At 45.9% G+C, this 25,350-nt stretch overlaps 1 protein-coding gene across 11 annotated transcripts in view; it reads right to left on the bottom strand.

The window, feature by feature from the left end:
- PTPRM (protein tyrosine phosphatase receptor type M) overlaps positions 1-25,350 on the bottom strand; it is a 598,091-nt gene that overhangs the window by 82,669 nt on the left and 490,072 nt on the right. For all 11 annotated transcript variants that reach the window (XM_064150185.1, XM_064150178.1, XM_064150183.1 and 8 more), the window contains one exon: positions 8,550-8,637. In XM_064150185.1, the coding sequence (XP_064006255.1) occupies positions 8,550-8,637 (88 nt within the window). The remainder of the gene's footprint in view (positions 1-8,549; positions 8,638-25,350) is intronic.

Below are 25,350 nucleotides of genomic sequence, written 5' to 3'. Positions count from 1 at the left end.
TAATTGCTATTTTGATACCCTTCTATTAGGAGATCAAACTTAACTTTGCACTGATCACTCAAGCTTTCAAAATGATGTCAGAATCCAGTTGCCTTTGTAGAAAATGGTAATAGATGATGAATATAAGCATTACCTACAGCATGTATATGCCAGCCCACAGACTGTGATCTCTAATGAGCCCCAGGAGCAGCTGGTTGATGAACATGTCTGGCCAATGACCCTTTCTTGGGACGTGCCTTGCTGCTGCTTTGCAAATCAAGCCATTTATAGATGCCTCACCTGAAATCTTTAGCTGCTTTTAAAAGCTGTGATCGATAGCATCTTCTCGTTTGGTCGATATTGACTTAAGCTTTTACCTAAATACAGAACCCCTCCCATTCCAAAATTGCTTCCAATTTTGATTCCACTAAAGATTCTAGCAAGATGCTCCCAAAATCTATGCATAACTCCACGCATTTATGGCAGAAACAGATTTTTTTCTTAGCTCAAAAGTGATTTTTTTGGTTGATTGGTGCCAGTTTTTGCTCCTAATGAGAAAACACACAACTCTCATTGGAATGCCATCCAGAGGGACCTGGACAAGCTTGAGAAGTAGGCTTGTGTGAAACACATGAGGTTCAGCAAGGCCAAGAGCAAGGTCCTATGCCTGAGGCACAGCAATCTGTGGTATCAGTACAAGCGGGGGAGATGAAGAGGTTGAGAGTAGCCCTGAGGAGAAGGACTTGAGGGTGCCAATGGGTGAAAAACTGGGTATGAGCTGGCAATTGCATTCACAGCCTAGAAGCCAGCTCTGTCCTCGGCTGCATCCCCAAACAGCATGGGCAGCAGGTGGAAGGAGGGGATTCTGCCCCTCTGCTTCACTCCTGAGACCTCACTTGCAGTCTTGAGTCCAGCTCTGAAGCCCTCAGCACAGGAGAGAAATGGAACTGTTTGAATGGGCCAGTGACAGTCATGAAAATGGTCAGGGGCTGGAAGCTCTCTGCTGAGGCCAGGCTGAGAGTGGGGCTTTTCAGCCTGGAGGAGAGAATGCTCTAGGGAGACCTCCTTGTGCCTTTTCTGTACTTAAAGGAGCTGCTAAGAAAGATGAGGACATACTTTTTAGCAGGGGCTGTTGTAACAGGACAAAGGGCTGTTGGTTTTGAACTAAAAGGGAGATTCAGACTAGAGAGAAAGAAACATTTTACACTGAGGGTTGTGAGACACTGTCCTGGGTTGCATGTTAAAAGCCCCATCCCTGGAACCATTCCAGGTCAGGTTGTCTGGGGCTCTAAGCAACCTGATCTAGCCCAAGATGTCTCTGCTGAGTGCAAGGTTGTTGGAATGACAACCTTTGTAAGGTCCTTTTCCACCCAATCCATTTCATGAAAAAAAAAAAAAAAAAAAAAAAAAAACCACCACAGCTAACAACTCGCAGGAGACCTTCAGGATAGCAGACATGGTTCGAACTAGGTCCAAGCTGTATAATACTTGTAAAACTGTGGGCACCCAAACAGAGCCCACCTGTAGGAGTACAGGCGTCCAGACGTCTGGATGTGAGGAGTGCTGGAGCCTGGCACTCGACACAGGCAATGGCTGCATTAGGTGTGAGCAGATTGATTGTCTGCTTACCCTGGTGGCTGAACTCAAGGGAGAGGTGGAACGACTGAAGGCTGAAAGGGAAGGTACAAAAGAGCAACATGCTCTGCAGTCCCCCTTGCCAGAGGGAGACGAACAGAGCAACCAAGAAGAATGGATGCAGGTGCCTGCCAGAAGGGGCAAGGGAAAACCCTTCCAGCCATCTTCACATCCCCAGCTGCCCTTACATAACAGATATAGGGCACTAGAGGTTGAGGATGAGGTGATCCTGGAGCAGGCAGAAGCATCACCAGCTGGGAGGGCAACTCAGTTGCCCCCTCGCATCAGAACAAGTACCCAGAAGAAAAAGAGGAGGGTAATTGTTATTGGTGATTCCCTTCTGCAGGGAACAGAGGGCCCCATATGCCGACCAGACCCCTTCCACAGGGAGGTCTGCTGCCTCCCTGGAGCCCAGGTCAGGGATGTTACCAGGAGGCTGCCTACTGTAGTGCAGCCCTCTGATTACTATCCCTTATTAGTTATACAGGCAGGGAATGATGAGATTAATAACAGAGGGCTAAAAGCTATCAAAAGGGACTTTAAGACACTGGGGAAAGCAGTTGAGGGAGCAGGGGCACAGGTAATCTTTTCATCTATACCCTTAGTCACAGACTGGAATACAGAGAAGAATAGGAAAGCATATTTGATGAACAAGTGGCTCAGAGGTTGGTGCATCCAACATAACTTTGGATTCTTTGATATTGGGGAACTTCATCTTGCCACAGGTCTGCAATCAGCAGATGGGACACAACTATCACAGAAGGGGAGAAGGACCCTGGCACATGAGCTGGCTGGGCTTGTTGAGAGGGCTTTAAACTAGAATGGAAGGGGGAGGGGGTTAAACATGACAGCACCAGAGATAAATCAAAGGGAATTGAGGAAGGTAGGCTAGAGCTAGGAGTAAAAGCAGCAGCCCAGCTGAAGTGCATGTACACTAATGCACGCAGTATGGGTAACAAACAAGAGGAGCTGGAAGCTCTGGTGCTGGAGGGAAACTATGATATTGTCGCCATCACTGAAACATGGTGGGATGGCTCACATGATTGGTGTGCTGTAATCAATGGCTACAGACTCTTCAGGAGAGACAGGCAAGGGAGAAAGGGCGGGGGAGTGGCTCTGTATATTAGGGATGCTCTGGATGTCATGGAGGTAGAAATCAGGGATGATCAAGTTGAGTCATTATGGGTGAGACTTAAGGCGAAGGCCAACAAGGCTGATATCCTGGTTGGAGTCTGTTACAGACCACCCAACCAGGAAGAAGAGGTTGATTTATTACTCTTTAAGCAACTGGAGGCTGCCTCAAGATCACCTGCCCTTGTTCTGGTGGGCGACTTTAACCTACCAGACATCTGCTGGGACTTAAACACTGCAGAGAAGAAGCAGTCTAGAAGGTTTCTGCAATGTGTGGAAGACAACTTCCTATCCCAGCTGTTACGTGAGCCTACCAGGGGGGCAGCCCTGCTTGACCTGCTGCTCACAAATAGAGAGGGGCTGGTAGGGGATGTGGTGGTTGGAGGCTGCCTGGGGTCCAGTGACCATGAAATTATAGAGTTTTCAATACGTGGAGAAACCAGGAGGGGCATCAACAGAACCTCCACACTGGACTTCCGAAGGGCAGACTTCAGCCTATTTAAGGAACTAATTCAGAAAGTTCCTTGGGAAATAGCCCTTAGAAACAAAGGGGTCCAGGAAGGTTGGACCTGCTTCAAGAAAGAACTCCTGAAGGCACAGGAGCAGGCAGTGCCACTGAGCCGGAAGATGAGCCGACGAGGGAGGCAGCCAGGCTGGATGGGCAGGGAGCTGCTGAAGGAATTAAAGATTAAAAAGAGAGTGTATCACCTTTGGAAAAGAGGGGAGGTGTCCCAGGAGAAGTTCAAGGAGGTTGCTAGGTCTTGTAGAGGAAAAATTAGAGAGGCAAAAGCCCACTTGGAGCTCAGGCTGGCCACAGCTGCCAAGGAAAATAAAAAGTGTTTCTTTAAATATATGAATAGCAAGAGAAGGGCCAAGGACAACCTCCAGTCCTTGTTAGATAGAGAGGGGAATAGAGTGACAAAGGATGAGGAAAAGGCAGAGGTGCTTAACACCTTCTTTGCCTCAATCTTCACTAGTGGGACAGGTTGTCTCCAGGACAGCTGGACTCCTGAAGTGGTGGATGGAGTCAGGGACCAGTACAGTCCCCCTCTAATCCATGAGGAAGCAGTAAGGGATCTGCTAAGTCACTTGGATCCTCACAAGTCCATGGGACCGGATGGGATCCACCCTAGGGTGCTGAGAGAGCTGGCAGCTGAGCTGGCCAAGCCACTCTCCATCATTTATCAGCAGTCCTGGCTCACTGGAGAGGTCCCTGAAGACTGGAAGCTGGCCAATGTGATTCCCATACACAAGAAGGGTCGTAAGGAGGAGCCAGAAAACTACAGACCTGTGAGCCTGACCTCAGTGCCAGGCAAGGTCATGGAACAGGTCATCTTGGGTGCCATCACAAAGCACCTACAGGATAGCCAAGGGATCAGGCCCAGCCAGCATGGGTTTAGGAAGGGCAGGTCCTGCCTCACCAACCTGATCTCCTTTTATGATCAGGTTACCCGCCTGGTGAATGTGGGGAAGGCTGTGGATGTAGTCTACTTGGACTTCAGCAAAGCCTTTGACACTGTCTGCCACAAGAAGCTCCTAGCCAAGCTGGCAGCTCATGGTTTGGACAGATTCACTCTGTGCTGGATCAAGAACTGGCTGGATGGCAGAGCTCAGAGAGTGGTGGTGAATGGTGCCACGTCCAGTTGGCAGCCAGTCACAAGTGGTGTTCCCCAAGGATCAGTGCTGGGCCCAGTCCTGTTCAATATCTTTATTGATGATCTGGACGAGGGCATTGAGTCCAGCATCAGTAAGTTTGCAGATGACACCAAGCTAGGAGCAGGTGTTGATCTGTTGGAAGGTAGGAGAGCCCTGCAGAGGGACCTGGACAGGCTGGATGGGTGGGCAGAGGCCAATGAGATGAGATTTAACAAGGCCAAGTGCAGGGTTCTGCACTTTGGCCACAATAACCCCAAGCAGCGCTATAGGCTGGGGACTGAGTGGCTGGAGAGCAGCCAGGAGGAAAGGGACCTGGGGGTACTGATAGATAGTAAGCTGAAGATGAGCCAGCAGTGTGCCCAGGTGGCCAAGAGAGCCAATGGCATCCTGGCCTGCATCAGGAACAGTGTGGCCAGTAGGACAAGGGAGGTTATTCTTCCCCTGTACTCAGCACTGGTCAGGCCACACCTTGAGTACTGTGTCCAGTTCTGGGCCCCTCAATTCAAGAAAGATGTTGAGGTACTGGAACATGTCCAGAGAAGGGCAACGAAGCTGGTGAGGGGCCTGGAACACAAATCCTATGAGGAGAGGTTGAGAGAACTGGGCCTGTTTAGCCTGGAGAAGAGGAGGCTCAGGGGTGATCTTATTACTGTCTACAACTACCTGAAGGGACATTGTAGCCAGGTGGGGGTTGGCCTCTTCTCCCAGGTAACCAGCAATAGAACAAGGGGACACAGTCTCAAGTTGTGCCAGGGTAGGTATAGGCTGGATGTTAGGAAGAAGTTTTTCACAGAGAGAGTGATTTCCCATTGGAATGGGCTGCCCAGGGAGGTGGTGGAGGCACCGTCCCTGGGGGTCTTCAAGAAAAGACTGGCTGAGGCACTCAGTGCCATGGTCTGGTTGACTGGCTAGGGCTGGGTGATAGGTTGGACTGGATGATCTTTGAGGTCTCTTCCAACCTGGTTGATTCTATGATTCTATGATTCTATGATTCTATGATTTGAAGAAGACAAAGCTTTCTGTGTTCAGTACAGAAGGATGATGACTTCTGTGGGTGACTGAGCTGTAATCATGACTCAGTTTGTTGACAGAGTGGGTCACAAGCTGTAGCCACTTTCGTGGGGTGGGAAGAGCATGCCTGTAGCCAATTAAATGCACATCACTTGGGGAATGTAAAGCATATTGCCACTTTGACAAGCTCCTGCAGTGCTGGCCACTTGGTGCTATTGTTTTAGTTCCCTCAGAGTACAATAATGTGCACAAAGGCAATAATGTACAAAGAGTATCTTGGGGAAAATGTAAACAAAGAGGATAAATGGATAGAAAAAAAATTACATTAACTGCTTAACAGAAAAAAAAACCCAACAAAGCCAAACACTTCATTATGCTCAATGGCATCTGAGCTGTCATACAGTTTTGTCTTTAAGCACAGCATAAAAAGGCAACTCATTCAAATCACAGAATCCTGGAATTGGTTGGCTTGGAAAAGACCTTTAAGATCACCAAGTCCAACTAAACCAAAACTATCTCCTATGAGGACAGACTGAAAGAGTTGGGGCTGTTCAGGCTGGAGAAGAGGAGGCTCCCAGATGACCTTCTTGTGGCCTTCCAGGATCTGAAGGGGGCCTACAGAAAAGCTGGGGAGGGACTTTTTAGGATATCAGGGAGTGACAGCACGAGGGGGCATGGAGTGAATCTGGAGATGGGTAGGTTCAGCCTGAACATGAGGAAATTGTTCAGCATGAGAGTGATGAAAGCCTGGAATGGGCTGCCCAGGGAGGTGGCTGAGGCCTTATCCCTGGAGGTGTTTAAGGACAGGCTGGATGTGTCTCTGGCCAGCCTGATGTAGGGTAGGGTGTCCATGCCCATGACAGGGGGGTTGGAACTAGATCATAGAATCAAGCAGGTTGGAAGAGACCTCCAAGATCATCCAGTCCAACCTAGCACCCAGCCCTATCCAGTGCCTCATCCAGTGCCTGCACTAAGTGCCTCATCCAGTGCCTGCACTAAGTGCCTCATCCAGGCTTTTCTTGAACACCTCCAGGGATGGTGACTCCACCACCTCCCTGGGCAGCCCATTGCAGTCCCTTCCAACCCTGACTGATTCTATGATTCTATCTGGGACAAGTTTTCAGAAATGGATTTCTAAAGTGATATTCTCATGGTCTGAGAGAAGTGATTATCTATCCAGCAGAAAACCACATAAACCAAAGTGCTCTCTGCCCCACTGCATACAGGTATTTAACAGATGACAAACCATGGGCAGTTTCAGCCTCTTTTAAGGTCCTGCCTTTAAGTCTAAACAGCCACATAAATAGGAAGTGTTACTGAGAACAACTCCACCTGACTTTGCTTTGCTAAATACTGAGGACACTCAGAATAAATCGAGACCCAAATGACCTGAGTTACATTTGCCCTCTCAGAAAGCCTTCAGTATCACTTGTAATTGCCACTGAGTTGTGGATTTCATACCTTTTCCTTGTTTTCCCTTGGGTACCCATCACTTCATTTATCTTGTGCATACAGCACTGGTAATCTATTTTCTCCAACCAAAGGATAAGTGTAAGGCAATGCAGTGAGGCCTGTGAGAACATGTGCTGTGAGAAGCAGCTGAGGGAACTGGAATTGTTCAGTCTGGAGAAGAGGACACTGAGGCTCCTTCTCAGCCTGATGGCTCTCTACAACTCCCTGAAGGTAGGTTGGAGTGAAGTGGTGCCTAGTCTCTACTCCCTGGTGGCAAGCAACAGGACTAGAGGAAATGGATGCAAACTGCCACAGAGGAGGTTTAGGCTGGGTATTAAGAAACAGTTCTTCACTGAAAGGGTTCTCACACATTGGAATGGTCTGTCCAAGACAGACCAGCCCTAGAGGTGTTTAAGCACTGTGTGGACCTGGCACTTGGGGACATGGTTTAGTGTTGACCCTTCAGTGTCAGAGATAAGGTTGGATTGGATGATCTTTGAGGGTCTCTTCCAACTGGATGTTTTCTGTGACTCTGTGGTGTTTAAGAACATGGTTTAGTGTTGCCTCTGCAGTGCTGTGTTAGAGGTTGGACTGGATGATCCTGAAGATCCCTTCCAGCCCCTGACATTGGGTGATTCTGTGATTAAATGTGAATGGATAGGGCTGAGTGCTAGGTTGGACTGGATGATCTTGGAGATCTCTTCCAACCTGGTTGATTCTATGATTCTTTCAACCAAATCAATGCTTTGATCTATAATTCTATTTCTTTGCTCCCATCTATCCATGGCTCTCTGGCTGGCTGGTAGAAACACATACTTTTCATATCTTAAACTTATCTCTTGAAGGAGCAACCAGGGAAGGGATCTTTTCCTACAGATGATCCCTGGGAACTCACTGCTTCAGTGCAACTGCACCAGTGTGTAAATAAGAATATAATTTTACTGCTCATGTGCAGCATCTCTTGGTACAATGTTTTGCAGTCTCACAAATCATGTTAGCATCTCCTCAGGTTATTTGATTGTTAGGATATCCAATCTTTCTCAAGCTTGGCATTTTAAAGTAAAACATATGGATTCTCACTCTTTTTTTCCCTTTAAGAATCTGCCTTAGAGGCATGAAGAGGGTAAGTCAGGAGAGCTGTCACTGTCATAACAAAATACTTACATAGCAGTGCTGTCCACCCTACTATGTCATAGAATCATTGAAATGTTGGGTTGAAAGGGACCTTAAAGATCATCTAATTCCAACCCCTCTGCCATGGGCAGGAACACAATCCACTAGACCAGGTTGCTCAAGGCCCTGGCCTTGAACAGCTCCAGGGAGGGGGCAATAAGCATGACCCAGTATCAAGGTATGTGGATGGACACATTTTTGTTAGCATGCCAGAAGCAGTTTGGGAACTGTAGAGCTGAATACTAAAGATCTTTCTCCCTCAGCCAAACACTGGCAACAGAGTGGAAGGTATACAGAAGGTCAGTTGAGGAAACACATAAAATCTGACAGTTTTCTCCAAAAAAAACCCAAAAACCAATCAACCATAACCCCCCCCCAAAAAAACTCATCTTCCTTCACTTTTATCTTCTTAATAAGAGACAAGGAATATAAAGCTGATGAAGCTGGTGGCCATTCTTACCCAGCCCTAAAGGGAAGTTAACACAGTGCACAATTATGTTGCCAACACTTACATGCAATGATATTCCCATATCTATTTTTCATTCTGTTCTCGTCTTTCTTAGCTGAATCCCATGGTGCAGACTGTCCTTCAAAGAAGCTCTACAAATGGAAAGAAAGTGACATTAAGAACAACATGCAGCAGTAGTTAGCTTATGGATAAAACCAAGGGGAAGACAGACAGTACTTGTAGGTATTGTTGTTGAATTGTCACTTAAATGATTCTTTTGCTGAGTGAAAATGTGAGTCTCCTGTTTAAATGCTCTTGGCAAAGAGCCACAGAGATTACCTGTTTTAGATATTACCCAAAATTTGACATGAGATTATCTGTGTAACAGCAAGAAGAATTATTTGGATGTGAAGTGCTAATAAATCTTTCCAAAGCTGCATTCTTTCATAGACTCATAGAATCAACCAGGTTGGAAGAGACCTCTGAGATCATCCAGTCCAACCTAGCACCCAGCTCTATCCAGTCAACTAGACCATGACACCAGGTGTCTCATCCAGTCTTTTCTTGAACACCTCCAGGGATGGTGACTCCACCACCTCCCTGGGCAGCTCATTCCAATGGGAAATCACTCCCTCCGTGAAGAACTTCCTCCTAACATCCAGCCTATTCAGTGCCAGCATTTCTGCTATCCAGTTTCTCCACATGGTTTGTAAAATCATAGACTCACAGAATGGCTTTGGTTGGAAGGGACTTTTTAAGGTCATCTAGACAACTCTCTGTAGTCAGCACGGACATCAGCAACTAGAGCAGGTTGCTCGGAGATCTATAAAACCTGACCTATAATGTTTCTAGATGTTAGGAGGAAGTTCTTCACAGAGGGAATGATTTCCCATTGGAATGGGCTGCCCAGGGAGGTGGTGGAGTCACCATCCCTGGAGGTCTTCAAGAAAAGCCTGGCTGAGGCACTCAGTGCCATGGTCTAGTTGACTGGACAGGGCTGGGTGCTAGGTTGGACTGGATGAGCTTGGAGGTCTCTTCCAACCTGGTTGATTCTATGATTCTATGATAGAGATGGGCCTTCTACCAGAGGATCACAGGATGTCAGGGGTTGGAAGGAACCCAAAGAGATCATTGAGACCATCTCTCTGGGCAACCTGCAACAGGGTCTCACCACCCTTAGTGTAGAAGAATTCTCCCTTCTCCAGTAAAACCCTCTCTCTTTCAGTTTAAAACCATCACTCCTTGTCCTGCTGCAACAGGAACTACTAAAAAGACTCTCATACACTCATGAAGATGAAGGACCTTCCTCATCAGATTTGGGATTGCTCCACTATTTGAGTGCAGAATTACACACTGTATTAACAAGCATTACCATTCAGGTAGTTCTTGAATGTTTTCCTTGTGGATCTAACTTATACAGGCATTAAAAAAAGCCCACTTGGATTCTACAAGCATGTATGTGGGGTTTGCTATCACACCGCCAAGATGACTGTGAGATGTTCTGTCAGATAATACAAATGTGACTGTATAAAAGATATAATCTAATATTCACCCAAACTCTCTGCTATAATTAACACATTTAATGTAGATGAGAAAGATGAAGGTGTTAAAATATATATATTTAGTACCTTAATAAAACACATAAAATGCCAAGAAAGCAGCAAGCAGATTGTTATGCCCTAACTGACTTGTGCATTCTGTGGTCTAATAGAGCATCTCCACATACATATTGTATCTTTAAGTCACTTGATTTTGATGCACTTTACCACATCATGGAGGGTAGGAGAGCCCTGCAGAGGGACCTTGACAGGCTGGCTGGATGGGCAGAGGCCAAGGGGATGAGATTGAACAAGGCCAAGTGCAGGGTTCTGCACTTTGGCCACAACAACCCCAAGCAGTGCTACAGGCTGGGGACAGAGTGGCTGGAGAGCAACCAGGAAGAAAGTGACCTGGGGGTACTGGTAGATAATAGCTGAACATGAGCCAGAAGTGTGCCCAGGTGGCCAAGAGAGCCAATGGCATCCTGGCCTGGATCAGGAGCAGTGTGGCCAGCAGGACAAGGGAGGTTATTCTGCCTCTGTACTCAGCACTGGTCAGGCCACACCTTGAGTGCTGTGTCCAGTTCTGGGCTCCTCAATTCCAGAGAGATGTTGAGATATTGGAATGTATCTTGTCCAAAACTATTTAGTTGTCAAACAAACCTGTGGATTTGTATCAGGACAATATCTGGTCCTAACTCCCACTTGGATATTTCTACTAGAATTAATTTGTAGATTAAATCTTTTGGTCCATGATTTAATTTTCAGGCAGCAGCAGCTCAAACTGGCTAAACCCCAAATTATACAGGGAAAACACTGGGAAGTTTGGATCTTCTGCAAGACCTCAGTGCATTCTGATCAGTTTTAAAGACAAATAAACTGGTCTATTAACTGGACTACCATTAGTGCCCCTTGTCATAACACCTGAAATGGGTTGTTGTGCAACTCTCCACAATTTCCATTGTCAAGGAGCATAAAAATCGAAATCAATCCCTGATCTCATGCTGAAGTCAGTGGAACTCAGGGACATTCAATGCCTAAAATGAAATCACTTTTAAGTTCACCAGAGAGCTGATTTTCAACTTAAAACCTATTAAGAGAAATTGGTTTGTCCTTAATCGTGGCACAGTACTGTTGGTCACAGCTCTGAGAAACACTGATTCCTGCCAAGGTACAGAAGTGGAACCCTCTAAATCCTACAATGATTTACAGCATTGTGGCTGTTTGCCACAAAAGGCATCAATCATTATCTGATTATGTATCTGCCAACAGCATCTAAAGCAAGCACGCAAGCCCCCCTGCCTGCACACCAAACTCCAGAGCACTCCTAGGTCAGGGTGAGCGGAATGAGCCAGACTGAACTGCACATGGAACTGGTCTCCATGGGCAAAGACCTATGTCTCTGTTTCTTATTGCCCTCTACAACTGCCTAAAAGGAGGTTGTAGTGAGGCTGGAGCTGGTCTCTTCTGAATTACTAATGATAGGACATGGTGAAATGGCCTCAAGTTGCATCAGGGGAGGTTTAGGTTGGATGTTTGGAGGAAGTTCTTTACTGAGCAGGTGGTCAGGCACTGGCACAGGCTGCCCAGGGAGGTGGTGGAGTTGCCATTCCTGGAGGTGTTTAAAAGGAGAGTGGATGTGGCACTTGAGGCTAAGGTCTAATGATGAAGGATGCTGGGATGAAGGTCGGACTGGCTGTTCCTGGTGGTCCTTACCCATCATAGTGATTCATAGAGATTAGATGTGCTGAAGGATTTGGTTTAGTCAAGGACTTGTCAGTGTGAAACTAATGATTGGACTCAATGAGCTTGGAGGTGTTTTCCAATCTAAGAAATTCTGTGATTCTTCCAAAGTTCACACTTGGAAGGGGGGTTGGTCTCTTCTCTCAGGCAACCAGCGACAGAACAAGAGGACACAGTCTCAAGCTGTGACAGGGGAGGATTAGGCTAGATGTCAGGAAGAAGATTTGCCATTGGAATGGGCTGCCCAGGGAGGTGATGGAGTCACTGTCCCTGGAGGTGTTTAAAAAGAGATTGGATGAGGCACTTAGTGCCACGGTTTAATTGGAAGCTGTTAGGTTAGACTTGATGATCTTGAAGGTTTTTTCCCAACCTGGTTAGTTCTGTGATTAATTCTTAGACAGCTTTGGGTGATGAACAAAACAAACACAGGTAAAGGCAAAATGATGATGACCAAAATAAACACAGGTAAAGACAAAATGGAGATGGAAATGTTCAGCAGCAAAGCTCCAAAGGTAGAACAGACTGATCATTCATCTGATCTAAAACTCGACCTGCTTATCTTAAACACTGGTCCAAGCTGCTCAGAGAGGTGGTAGATGCCCCAACCACAGAAGACTTCCAGATCAGGTTGAATGTGGCTCTAAACAACCTGCTCTAGTTGCAATGTCCTTGCTGACTACAGAAGGGTTGGACTAGGTGATCTTTAAAGGTCTTTTCCAAGCCAAACCATTCAAGGATCTTCCCCAGGATTTTGGTTTGCAGATAGCTAGATAGACTAGAGAGAATTCTCAGTTGCTTACAGTCCTTCTGCTAGAGACCAGTCCACAGGACTGATCCATAAACCCAGTGAGGGGTTTTGGATTGAATTCAGTCACCATTACAAGTCTTGCTAGTACAGATCCCAAGCATATGCCTGGAAATACAGAGAACTCAAATACATTCTTAGGGATTTCTCTCTGTCCCACTAATGAACTTGTACAAAATTGATTTAAACCAATCAATTAAAGTAAATCTCAGGAGACAAGAGGGAAAGATTTATGCAGTATTGGATTCAGGGAAGACAGAGTGATTGGAGCAGCTTGTCTGCTTCTCATCTGCTAATGTGTGGGTTCAATTTCTCCCACCTCTTTGGAACTTCTGAAAACAATGATAAGCTTAATGAGCCTTACAGATAAAATATCTCCTAATAATGTATCTGCTACGTAGATAATTCTGTCCTTTAGAATAAATATGTATCAGACCTCACACAGCAAAGAAAACTGGGAGACAGATTTATGTCTCCTGCTGCTGCAGCTCGACTTTGTTGTCTTTATTAAAAATGTATTCTAGAAAAAGAACTCCAGATATATGCTTTTGCTTTGGATCTTTATCAATAAGCTAGTGAAAAACAGTGGAAAAAAATAGATGGAATTAATGTAGATCCATATTTCATAGAATCAACCAGGTTGGAAGAGACCTCCAAGATCATCCAGTCCAACCTATCACCCAGCCCTAACCAATCAACCAGACCACGGCACTAAGTGCCTCAGCCAGGCTTTGCTTCAACACCTCCAGGCACGGTGACTCCACCACCTCCCCAGGCAGCCCATTCCAATGCCAATCACTCTCTCTGGCAAAAACTTCCTCCTAATATCCAGCCTGTACTTTACCTGGCACAACTTGAGACTGTGTCCCCTTGGTCTGTTGCTGGGTGCCTGGCAGAAGAGACCAACCCCCACCTGGCTACAATGTCCCTTCAGGTAGTTGTAGACAGCAATCAGATCAGCCCTGAGCCTCCTCTTCTGCAGGCTAAACACCCCCAGCTCCCTCAGCCTCTTGTCATAGGGTTTGTGCTCCAGGCCCCTCACCAGCTTTGTCACCCTTCTCTGGACACATTCCAGCACCTCAACATCTCTCTTAAATTGAGGGGCCCAGAACTGGACACAGCACTCAAGGTGTGGCCTGACCAGTGCTGAGTACAGGGGAAGAAAAACCTCCCTTGTCCTACTGTTTAACTCGTGTTGGGATGCACAGAGGCATCGGCTGGACTAGAGGTTCCCCGGAGATCCCTTTCACCTGTCTGTGATTCTGCCTGTGTTGCAGGGAGAAGTGTACAGGGAAGAGAATTCAGAGGGAGAGGCATTACAGTGCAGAAGCATAAAAAGAAACAGTTATTGTAAAAGACAGCTGGAGTGTCATTTCCTAAATTCCCCGTGTGCTGCCATTACAGCAACCGCAACACAACGGTAATCCACCGTGAATTATAAAGGAGAAATCCCATTTCTCCCACGAGTGAGAAAGAACAGAGCAGATACCTCGTAACAGATGATCTGTCAAGATCTTTCCTTACTTGTGAGAAAGAAATGTTTCATTACTGGATTTTTTTTAATGTCTTTGCTGACATACTGCTCTCCGAGGAGACTGCTGCGCGGCAGCCCACGCCTTATCTTAGTGGCTATTCCTTCGCATTCAGCCTGAAAAGTTTCTCAAGAGTGGGGACTGTTAGGAAGAAATATGTCCCCAAACAGCTTCATTCCACAGGATGTCTGGCAAGGGCAATGGAGAAATGAAAATGTGTGCAGGACATTTCTCCAATAATTTAAAGTAGAATTTTGTTTTGGAGAGCATCTCGCTGACAAGGAACGCTTGGGGCTGCTGAGTTAGGAGAGGAGCACACAGAGAGGACTGCTTAGTGAGGAGCAGATTTTCTCAGCGTTGATGATCTTAGAATCATAGAATGGTGTGGGTTGGAAAGGCTCTCCAAAGGTCATCCAATCCAACCTCCTCTGCAGTCAGCAGGGACATTTGCAACTAGATCAGGTTGCCCAGAGCCCTGTCAAGCCTCACCTTGAATATCTCAACCACTTCCCTGGGCAACCTGGTCCAGTGTTCCACTACCCTCATGGCAAAGAATTTATTCCTAGGTTCTAACCCAAATCTGCTCTTTAGTTTGAAGCCATTGCCCCTTGTCCTATCACTACAGATCTTTGTAAACAGTCCCTCTCCATGCTTCTTGGAGGCCTCTTTCCGGTACTGGAAGGCCACTATTAGATCTCAGAATCATACAATCATTGAATTGTCTGAGCTGGAAGGGACCTTAAGGATTATCTACTTCTGACCATCCCCCTCAGATGGAGCACTGAACCATGCTGCCCAGAAAGGCTGTGGAGTCTCTTTCTCTGAAGAGATTCCAAACCCACCTGGACACTTTCATCCTGGGAAATCTGCTGTGGGTGACCCTGCTTTAGCAGAGATCTCCAGAGGTCCCTTCCAATGTGCACTATGCTGGGATTCTCTGCAGTTCTTTAACTTGTATCACGTGAGTGATATGAGGGGCAGAGTGGCTGGAGAGCAACCAGGAAGAAAGTGACCTGAGGATGCTGGTAGATAATAGCTGAAGAAGAGCCAGCAGTGTGCCCAGGTAGCTAGGAGAGCCAATGGCATCCTGGCCTGCATCAGGAACAGTGTGGCCAGCAGGACAAGGGAGGTTATTCTTCCCTTGTACTCATCACTGGTCAGGCCACACCTTGAGTATTGTGTCCAGTTCTGGGCTCCTCAACTCAAGAGAGATGTTGAGATGCTGGAAGGTGTCCAGAGAAGGGCAATGATGCTGGTGAGGGGCCTGGAACACAGCCCTGTGAGGAGAGGCTGAGGGAGCTGGGGGTGTGCAGCCTGCAGAAGAGGAGGCTGAGGGGAGACCTCATTGCTGTAGCCAGGTGGGGGTTGGTTTCTTCTGCCAGGCAACCAGCAACAGAACAAGGGGACACAGTCTCAAGCTGTGCTGGGGGAGGTCTAGGCTGGATTGTAGGAGGAAGTTGTTGGCAGAGAGAGTGATTGGCATTGGAATGGGCTGCCCAGGGAGGTGGTGGAGTCACACTCCCTGGAGGTGTTCAAGCAAAGCCTGGCTGAGGCACTTAGTGCCATGGTCTAGTTGACTGGTTAGGGCTGGACTGGATGGATAGGTTGGCCTGGATGATCTTGGAGGTCTCTTCCAACCTGGTCGATTCTATGATACTTAGAAATCACAACCCCCTGGCTACTCAGCCTGTCACCTACTTGAAAAATAACATAGTGTTCAACTTGTCAAAGCAGATATCTGAGCCTGCAATGTCAACTGCCATTCTGTCATTAGAAAATACTTCACTAATCAGGATGAAACAGTTTCTAAAATAACTTGAATTCTACAGAACTGCAGCCTGAGGATGGGCCAGTGATGCAGCAGCAAGATCATCTCAGGATGAATGTGAAGGTTTTGCTTGCTTTAACTCAATGCTGCAGTGGTTTCCATTAAACATTAAATATTTGCCAAGGGCTAATTCACTGTAACCCTCAAATAGAAAATAACTGCAATATCTCAAATGAGAGGGGGAGAAAATCACTGCAAATACAGCTTTTAAAAATTATTCCCTTTCCTCATTGAATATTCATAAGACCAAAAAAATATTGGAAGGGATCTGTAAAAAACAAAGCATAATTCCAAGAGGCTGGAATGTGGAGAGCAGGGTAAGATCTCCAGGACACAGATTACTGCTCTGTTGATTGTTGGGTTTGGCAACACATTTCCCAGCCTGGATTGTCACACTTCCAATTAAAGACACTAAAAATAATGCATCTTTGTAAGCACTTCCAGATCTACAAATGTAACATGTTGAGTGCAATTACAATTTTTATTATTAGTCCAAAGCCAAGCAGCAACTTCTTCAAAAAACCACTTCATAGTTGCTAGGTGACAACAGTGTAGTCTCCTAAGATGTCATTTACCAAACACAAGTTCTTACAAGCAAAGAAATAAGACTGGCTGGAGAGCAGCCCTGAGGAGAGGGACTTGGGGGTGCTGGTGGATGAGAAGCTCAACATGAGCCAGCAGTGTGCACTTGCAGCCTGGAGGGCCAACCAGATCCTGGGCTGCATCAGGAGAAGTGTAGCCAGCAGGGCAAGGGAGGTGATTCTCCCCCTCTACTCTGCTCTGGTGAGACCTCACCTGGAGTACTGCATCCAGCTCTGGAGCCCCCATTACAAGAAGGATGTGGAGATGCAGGAGTGTGTCCAGAGAAGGGCCACGAGCATGATCAGAGGGCTGGAGCAGCTCTCCTATGAGGATAGACTGAAAGAGTTGGGGCTGTTCAGTCTGGAGAAGAGGAGGCTCCAAGGTGACCTTCCTGTGGCCTTCCAGGATCTGAAGGGGGCCTACAAAAAAAGCTGGGGAGGGACTTTTTAGGATATCAGGGAGTGACAAGACTAAGGGGAATGGAGCAAAGCTGGAGATGGGAAGGTTCAGGCTGAACATGAGGAGGAAGTTGTTGAGCATGAGAGTGGTGAGAGCCTGGAATGGGTTACCCAGGTTGGTGGTTGAGGCCCCATGCCTGGAGGCGTTTAAGGCCAGGCTGGATGTGTCTCTGGCCAGCCTGAGGTAGGGTAGGGTGTCCCTGGGCATGTCAGGGAGGCTGGAACTAGATCATCCTTGTGGTCCCTTCCAACCCTGCCTGATTCTATGATACTATGATGATAGACCTTTCTCTGTTGAGTTAATAGGCAAGACTATTCTTCACAGGTACAGGGAAATGGTGATTTTGGTGTGTAAAAAGCCTTAAGCTTGATCTGTGGGTTTACTTGCAATGTATGATGATGGCAGCTGGTGTTCCAAACTGACCCAGGATTTCTCCACTGCTAACATCCATTTTGCCATTGTTATTTCCAGACACACAGATTAAGATGGGCTTCAGCAAAATCAGGAATTTGACCTATTCAGTTAAAACCACCTCTGAAAGCCTTTTTAAAGCTACATGCAGAGGTCTGCACACCGTCTGCTTTAGCCCAGACAACTATTAGGGGTCCTAATGGAGGTTGTTCTCCATCCTCAATTAGCTGTAGCAGAAACCAACATTTCTACCACAAGCCCAGTGAGTAGTAGCTGAATTAGATGCCTAAAATACCCTGACCTGGATAGTGAAGATACACGGATCATTTCACCAAATCAATATTTCTGCCACAAGTCCTTTGAGCTGCAGCTAAATCAGATGCCTAAAATGCCCTGAAATGGGTACTGAAGATCATAGAATGGTTTTGGTTGGAAGAGACCTCAAAGCTCAGCCAGTTCCAACCCCCCGCCATAGACAGGGACACCTCCCACTAGAACAGGTCACTCAAGGCCTCATCCAACCTGGCCTTGAACATCTCCAGGGAGGGAGCAGCCACAACCTCCCTGGGCAACCCATTCCAGGCTCTCACCACTCTCATGCTCAATAACTTCCTCCTCACGTCCAGCCTGAACCTTCTCCACCTCCAGCTTTGCTCCATTCCCCTTAGTCCTGTCACTCCCTGATAACCTAAAAAGTCCCTCCCCAGATTTTTTGTAAGCCTCCTTCAGATCCTGGAAGGCCACAGGAAGGTCACCTTGGAGCCTCCTCTTCTCCAGACTGGACAGCCCCAACTCTTTCAGTCTGTCCTCATAGCAGAGCTGCTCCATCCCTCTGATCATCCTCATGGCCCTTCTCTGGACACGCTCCAGCATCTCCACATTTCTACCACAAGTCCTACGAGCTGCAGCTAAATGAGATGCCTAAAATGCCCTGAACTGGGTATTGAAGATACATGGATCATTTTACCTAAATATACCACCCTTTGCTCCTGCTCTACCCACTTTTTATGTGGAGATTACAGATGGGAAGAAGAAGGCATCCATTAAACTCTGAGTTAAGAGCCTAGTGCCACATTAGACTGTTCTTTGCATTTACAGGTTCTAGTAAACACACTTTTTATTTTAAACAAGTCCATAAACGTTTGGAGGACAAGGACCTTCAGGCTCATTTAATGAGTAGTGCAAGATTTAGGAGCACAGTCAATCTGCCAGTTCATTGGTTTCCCAGCATCCAGAGCCTGGCATATTCTTGTTGCTTATCAACATTAACTGTTGTTTTAAACAGAAAATGGAAACAAGCACATTCAGCTTGGTGATAAGTGAGTATTTAGGTTGTTAAGGAATTAAGAACAATCACTGATAGAGAAGTTCAAGAAACCCACAGAGAGGTCCAAGCAAGGAAAGGACATTTTTAATCTTCTCATCACTTTGAAGAAAGATTTTATCATTGAAAATGCATCACCTGCAAGTAATAAAACACTCCAAGTGGCTGTGAGCAGTGGTGAATGACTTCACTGATGGCAGCCTACTGCATGTAAGCAGCTCTTTCTACTTCAGACATTGCTTTGGTCACTGAGAGCATCTGTGGATGACAGCGTGCCACTAGAGAATATATTCACCATCAGAAAAACTCCTCTGTCAGCTTCAATCTCTGAGAATTATGTCTGGTTTTCAAATAATAGAATTAAAAGAAAACCCCATGTTTTACTATCCCTGCCCTTGAAAAGTGCCTGTTGCAAGAGCCAGTGTGAAAATCTATCTAATCAATGTAAACTGCCTCCAGCAGTTCTAAAGCATTTATCAGTCTGTTGCTCTGACCTAGGTCTGAATATGGAAATAAAAACAAACAAACAGCAGCAGCAGCAGCAACAAAACCTACCAAATCCAACCAACCAGCCAAACACCCTCCTCCCCCTCCAAAGAAACAAACACCAAAGGAAACAATATACGTTGTTGCAGAATGAATATACTGAAGATGTCAACCAAAATCCCTTGTTCTGTTTGGAAAAATTAGGCTGATATTTAGACTGAAACCATTATCATAGAATCACAGAATCAACCAGGTTGGAAGAGACCTCCAAGATCATCCAGTACAACCTAGCACCCAGCCCCATCCAGTCAACTAGACCATTTCAATAAATGCCTCAGCCAGGCTTTTCTTAACACCTCCAGGGACGGTGACTCCACCACCTCCCTGGGCAGCCCATTCCAATGCCAATCACTCTCTCTGGCAACAACTTCCTCCTAACATCCAGCCTAGACCTCCTTTGGTACAACTTGAGACTGTGTCCCCTTGTTCTATTGCTGGTTGCCTGGCAGAAGAGACCAAGCCCCACCTGGCTACAGTTTCCCTTCAGGTAGTTGTAGAGAGCAATGAGGTCACCCTCGAGCCTACTCTTCTCCAGACTGCACACTCCCAGCTCCCTTGGCCTCTCCTCACAGGGCTGTGTTCCAGGTCTCTCACCAGCTTTGTTGCCCTTCTTGCACATGTTCCAGCATCTCAGCATCTCTCTAGGTCACTCCTAGAGCAGATAAACTGTTGTAGTCCAGCATACATCACCTCTGCCCTGCTCTTTTTTGTGGTTGTGCCTTGCTGAACTGATGTAAAAGAAACCAAGAAATATCCACTCATAAGGGCTTGAATAGCTAGAGATAGGCACCAGACTCTATTCCTTCTTAGGTACAGTTAAGTTAGTTCACATTACACAGGAAAAGAAGAGTAGGAAAGCAAACGTTCTTACAGTCATTGAATTTAAGGTCATTTTGGCTGGAAGAGACTATAAAGAGCTCATCAAGTTATCAAAATCATCAACAGATCACCAAATTCAACCATCAATCCAGCACTGCCAATAATCTTCTGGTCTTCTGAGACACTAACCATGATAGTTGCCCACACCAAATGTTGAAATGGAAGGGGAACTGTTACCTCCTCCACCGACTAACTGCAGCACAACTCACCATTAGGATTTCAAAAGGCAGGACTAAAACTGGTTGCTAAGACCAAATCTGCTTCTAATTCTGCCATTGTGTTGGTGTGTTCCTTTTTTAGCAGCAAAATGCTTCTTGTCAGCATATTGTCTATTACATGTGTATCATTAAAGTCACAGGCTTTGGTGTCTAAACCCTTTGGTCTAGACAAGCTATAAGTGCATGATGAAAGCACATTAAACTGGTGGAACTGCTTTGCTGTGGTATCTTTAACACCACAGATACTTGTAGCAGTTAGCTTGAGTTAACTCTAATTGACAACAATGTTAGCAAATGCTTGTGAGATTTAGTTAATGTGATAGGGTAAGACAGTAGCTCAGTCATAAGAAAAGAGCAGTGACTTAAGTGGAAGCAACTTGTCAGTCACTATGGAAGTGCTGAAGGTGTAGCACACCTCCAGGAACAGCAGATTGTGCCAGATATGGGGAAAGTGAGTTTTTAGACACCAAGTGCCTTTCAAAGAATCCCAGCATGGTAGGAGTTGGGAAGGACCACTGGAGATCATCTAATCTGACCTCCCTATTAAAGCAGGGACACCCACAGCATGTTGCACTGGAATACATCCAGGTGGGTTTTGAAAGTCTTCAGAGATGGAGACTCCACAACCTCTCTGGGCAGCCTGGTCATCCTCTCAGGAAAGAATTTTCTCCTTGTGAACAAGATAATCAAGAATCAGATACTGGTTTTTACCCAGTCCTGTATCTGACAGTGTCCTGGGTGGCTCAAGGAGAGGGACCCAGATGATAAGTGAGGAGGTCTACCGAGAGACACTGTAACAGAACCCATGGTGTGGCTGGAACCACCACAAAGACCCATAAAACGTCTCTCTCAGACCATATCCTTTCTTCTGCTGAACAGGGAGGTATTGCATATATGTGTGATTGAAATATTTTGGTACATTTAGTCTCCAATGACCAGTTGGCATTTGGTCTTAAACGATGACAATGTTGCAGAAGAGAGTATCATGGAGAAACAATTAATGAAGGATTATTTCCCATGTTTTTAATATTTTTTTCCCATAAGCTTCTATTTATTTATTTTTATTATTATATTCACCTATTTGTTGGCATCTGATGTCTGTCAATGTCATTTCCTATCTTGGCATCTGACACTGCCACATCCTAAGCTCACCAGTAAGATTCATAGAATCACAGAATGGCTTGAGTTGGAAAGGACCCTAAAGATCATCTAGTTCCAACCTCCCTGATGTGGGCAGGGACACCTCCCACTAAATCAGATTGCTCAAAACCTCCTCCACTCTACTGTTAGACTTCTAGAGATGAGACACCTACAACTTCTCTGGGCAACCTGTCCAAGTGTCTCACCGCCCTCATAGTAAAGAACCTCTTCCTCTCTGTGCTGGTTTGGGTGTTACCCACCTTAAGAAAAATCACCCAGACTAGACTCAGCAGCTCTGGAAATTAAAGAATGAAGCTTTGTATTTACAGCTTAGCACAATATACAAGCAGCTATTTCTAATAGATACAGAAATACACAAGTTAAAAAGTAATGCACAAACACAGCAGCCCTCCCAGAAACCAGAGTCCCCAGGAGGGGCTCCCAACTGCCCTTCACCTTCTCCCCACTCCTCTACCTTACCCCAGACTTTGCCTTACATTCAAAGGTTAGTTTGGAGGGTCAGTCAGGGGGAGATGGATTAGTCACAAAGACAACAGGTTAGGTTAGAGAGAAGTTCATGCAGCCCCAAGAGACAGAGAGCGGCTCTCTTATCTATATGTTCTTGTTGTTATACATCTCAGCAAGCCTATGAGTGAAGCAGACATCACCATTGTTTCCTTTTCACAGCCTATAATCTAATTCCTCTCACCAAAATATCAAACTAGCAGACTATCAATCTGCACAGACTCTGCAAGCTGATCCAAAAGTTGGATTGATAACCTAGTTTCTGTCAGCATTCAGACTCATTTTCATCTTACCTACTTAGGTTTTAAAAACTCCATTACTTTCAGCCCTCCAAAATTCTCTGAGACTTCCATTTAAGGAAAGATTTGGGAAATGTGGTGAAATATGAATTACTAAGAGGGCTGCAAGAGAACATACAATTAAAATTCTAATTTAGAAACTTATTCCCTGGCACACTCCATAGCAATAACTTAACCTCATTAATCTTCCTGATTTATCTCCAGCAGAAAAATAGAGTATGTCGATGGGATTTTATGATCCTTGGGTTTTCTTTTTTGTTATTATAGGAAGGACCCTCTGGGCACAATATGCACACTTGCAGGAGATAATATTTTGTAACTTGGGTGTCAAAAAATAAAAGGTGGTCTCAAGCAGTGCTTATTTCCTCTTCTGAAAATAGATTTGCTGCTTTTGAGGGACTTAATAGTTTTTATGTACAGGATCTGGGGTTTTATAGTTCTCTATTTCTGCTTCATTTTCTTTTAATACAGTAGGCAATTAAAAGTTTTGTTCACAACTGTCAGACCTTGTACATTCCCAAGAAGACAGTGAATGTGAGAAACACTCATGAATCACAGAGTCATAGAATCAACCAGGTTGGAGGAGACCTTCAAGATCATCCAGCCCAACCTAGCACCCAGCCCTGTCCAATCAACCAGACCATTTCAATAAATGCCTCATCCAGGCTTTTCTTCAACACCTCCAGGGATGGCAACTCCACTACCTCCCTGGGCAGCCCATTCCAATGCCAATCACTCTGTGCAGAACTTCCTCCTAACATCCAGCCTAGACCTCCCCTGGCACAGCTTGAGGCTGTGTCCCCTTGTTCTATTGCTGGTTGCCTGTCAGAAGAGACCTCCCTTCAGGTAGTTGTAGACAGCAATGAGATCTCTCCCGAGCTTCCTCTTCTGAGTGTAATACCCATAAATGCAACGTGACTGGACAGAGGCTTCACAGAGTCCCAGAAACCCAGTGGGAACTGGAGGGAACCTTTGGAGATCATCTTGTCCAACCTCTCTATTAAAGTAGAATCACCCTCTACATTTTGCCCAGAATCACAGTATCCAGGTGGGTTTGGAGTCTCTCCAGAGATAGAGACTCTGTGGGCAGCCTCTTCCAGTGCTCTGTCATCCTCACAGGAAAAATAGTTGCTCCTCGTGTTCAGCTGGAACGATCTTTTCCTGACTCTAACCCATTTTTTTCCTCCTGCAGATTAGCATTATGATATTTGATTTACTTTAGAAATAATAAATACTTGCTGCAGGGAATGGTTTCAGAGGGCTAAGGAAATGTTATTAAAGCAGAGAATAAAGACACAATGTGATATGAAATAGGTAGGCAAGAACTACAACTATTTTTCTGCCTATAGAATTCAAACGGCTTTAAATTATGATAAGAAATGAAAAAGAATAGAAGAAAAAGGGGGAGGGGAAGTAAAAAAAAACAAGAAGAAAAGAAATAAGAAAAAAGAAAAAAAAAGGGGAAAAAAAAGACAAAAAGAAGTGAAAAAGGAAAACAGAGAAAGAGATTAAATCCCTCCATCCCCAGAGGCATTTAAAAGCCATGGCGACGTAGTGCTGAGGGATGTGGTTTAGTAGTGATCTGGCAGTGCTGGATTAACGGTTGGACTGGATGACCTTAGAGGTCTCTTCCAACCAAAGTAATTCTGTGACCCTTTAATGCTGCTAAGGAAGGTGACTTCTAACCCATTCCTAGCTAATTCAGTAACATTGATGCCTGGTTTTATCTGAATAAATCGTTGTAATTGAGAGGATGCGCCGAGCTCAGGATTCACAGCAACTGCCTGACTCTTCGAATTATCAGCTGGCCCAAGCATAGGAAGCCTGATAACATCTTCAAATCCCCTGTAAAGACAAGCTGGTTCTGATTTGGAAATCACACAATCCGCTGAAACCTTGAGCATACTAAAACTCCCCGAAGCAAGAGAAAACAGCGTGTGGAGAAACAAACCCAAAGCAGACACATGTCGAACCCGAGACGGGAACAAATCTCCTCCTATCTTCATCTGCCACGTGGTAATGTACACACAGCTGATCTAACCTTTCAGGAGTGATAAAGCACCCCTCAGATTTTGCTCACTAAGTGAGCCCCGGGGGTTTTCCTGCGCGTATCTAGGCGGCTCTAGCTAATATCGTTTGGATAGAAGAGAAGAAAGAAACAAAGCTCACATCATAAGATTTTAATTCCGCTACAGGGCGACAGTGACATCATATTAAACTGCGAGACAAAAGGCAGACTGCACAGATGGAAGAGTAATGTTTTGCATGTTGTTGTTTTTCCCAGTGGATAAGACAGTACTTTTCAAGGGAAAGGGAAGTTAAGAGTAATATAATCATAATCATCATAGAATATAATTCACAGTATCACAGTATCATCAGGGTTGGAAGAGACCTCACAGATCATCAAGTCCAACCCTTTACCACAGAGCTCAAGGCTAGACCATGGCACCAAGTGCCACGTCCAATCTTGCCTTGAACAGCCCCAGGGACGGCGACTCCACCACCTCCCCGGGCAGCCCATTCCAGTGTCCAATGACTCTCTCAGGGAAGAACTTTCTCCTCACCTCCAGCCTAAATTTCCCCTGGCGTAGCCTGAGGCTGTGTCCTCTTGTTCTGGCGCTGGCCACCTGAGAGAAGAGAGCAACCTCCTCCTGGCTACAACCACCCCTCAGGTAGTTGTAGACAGCAATAAGGTCACCCCTGAGCCTCCTCTTCTCCAGGCTAACCAATCCCAGCTCCCTCAGCCTCTCCTCATAAGGCTTGTGCTCAAGGCCTCTCACCAGCCTCGTCGCCCTTCTCTGGACACGCTCAAGCATCTCAGTGTCCCTCCTAAACTGGGGGGCCCAGAACTGAACACAGTACTCAAGGTGTGGTCTAACCAGTGCAGAGTACAGGGGCAGAATGACCTCCCTGCTCCTGCTGACCACACCATTCCTGATGCAGGCCAGGTCCTGGTACTTCGTGTGAATCACAGAAGACAATCATAGAATCAAGCAGGTTGGAAGAGACCTCCAAGATGATCCAGTCCAATCTAGC

The sequence above is a fragment of the Pogoniulus pusillus genome, chromosome 10 (assembly GCF_015220805.1).
Source record: "Pogoniulus pusillus isolate bPogPus1 chromosome 10, bPogPus1.pri, whole genome shotgun sequence".
Lineage (NCBI taxonomy): Eukaryota > Metazoa > Chordata > Aves > Piciformes > Lybiidae > Pogoniulus > Pogoniulus pusillus.
This window is presented reverse-complemented; position numbering and strand designations above follow the sequence as displayed.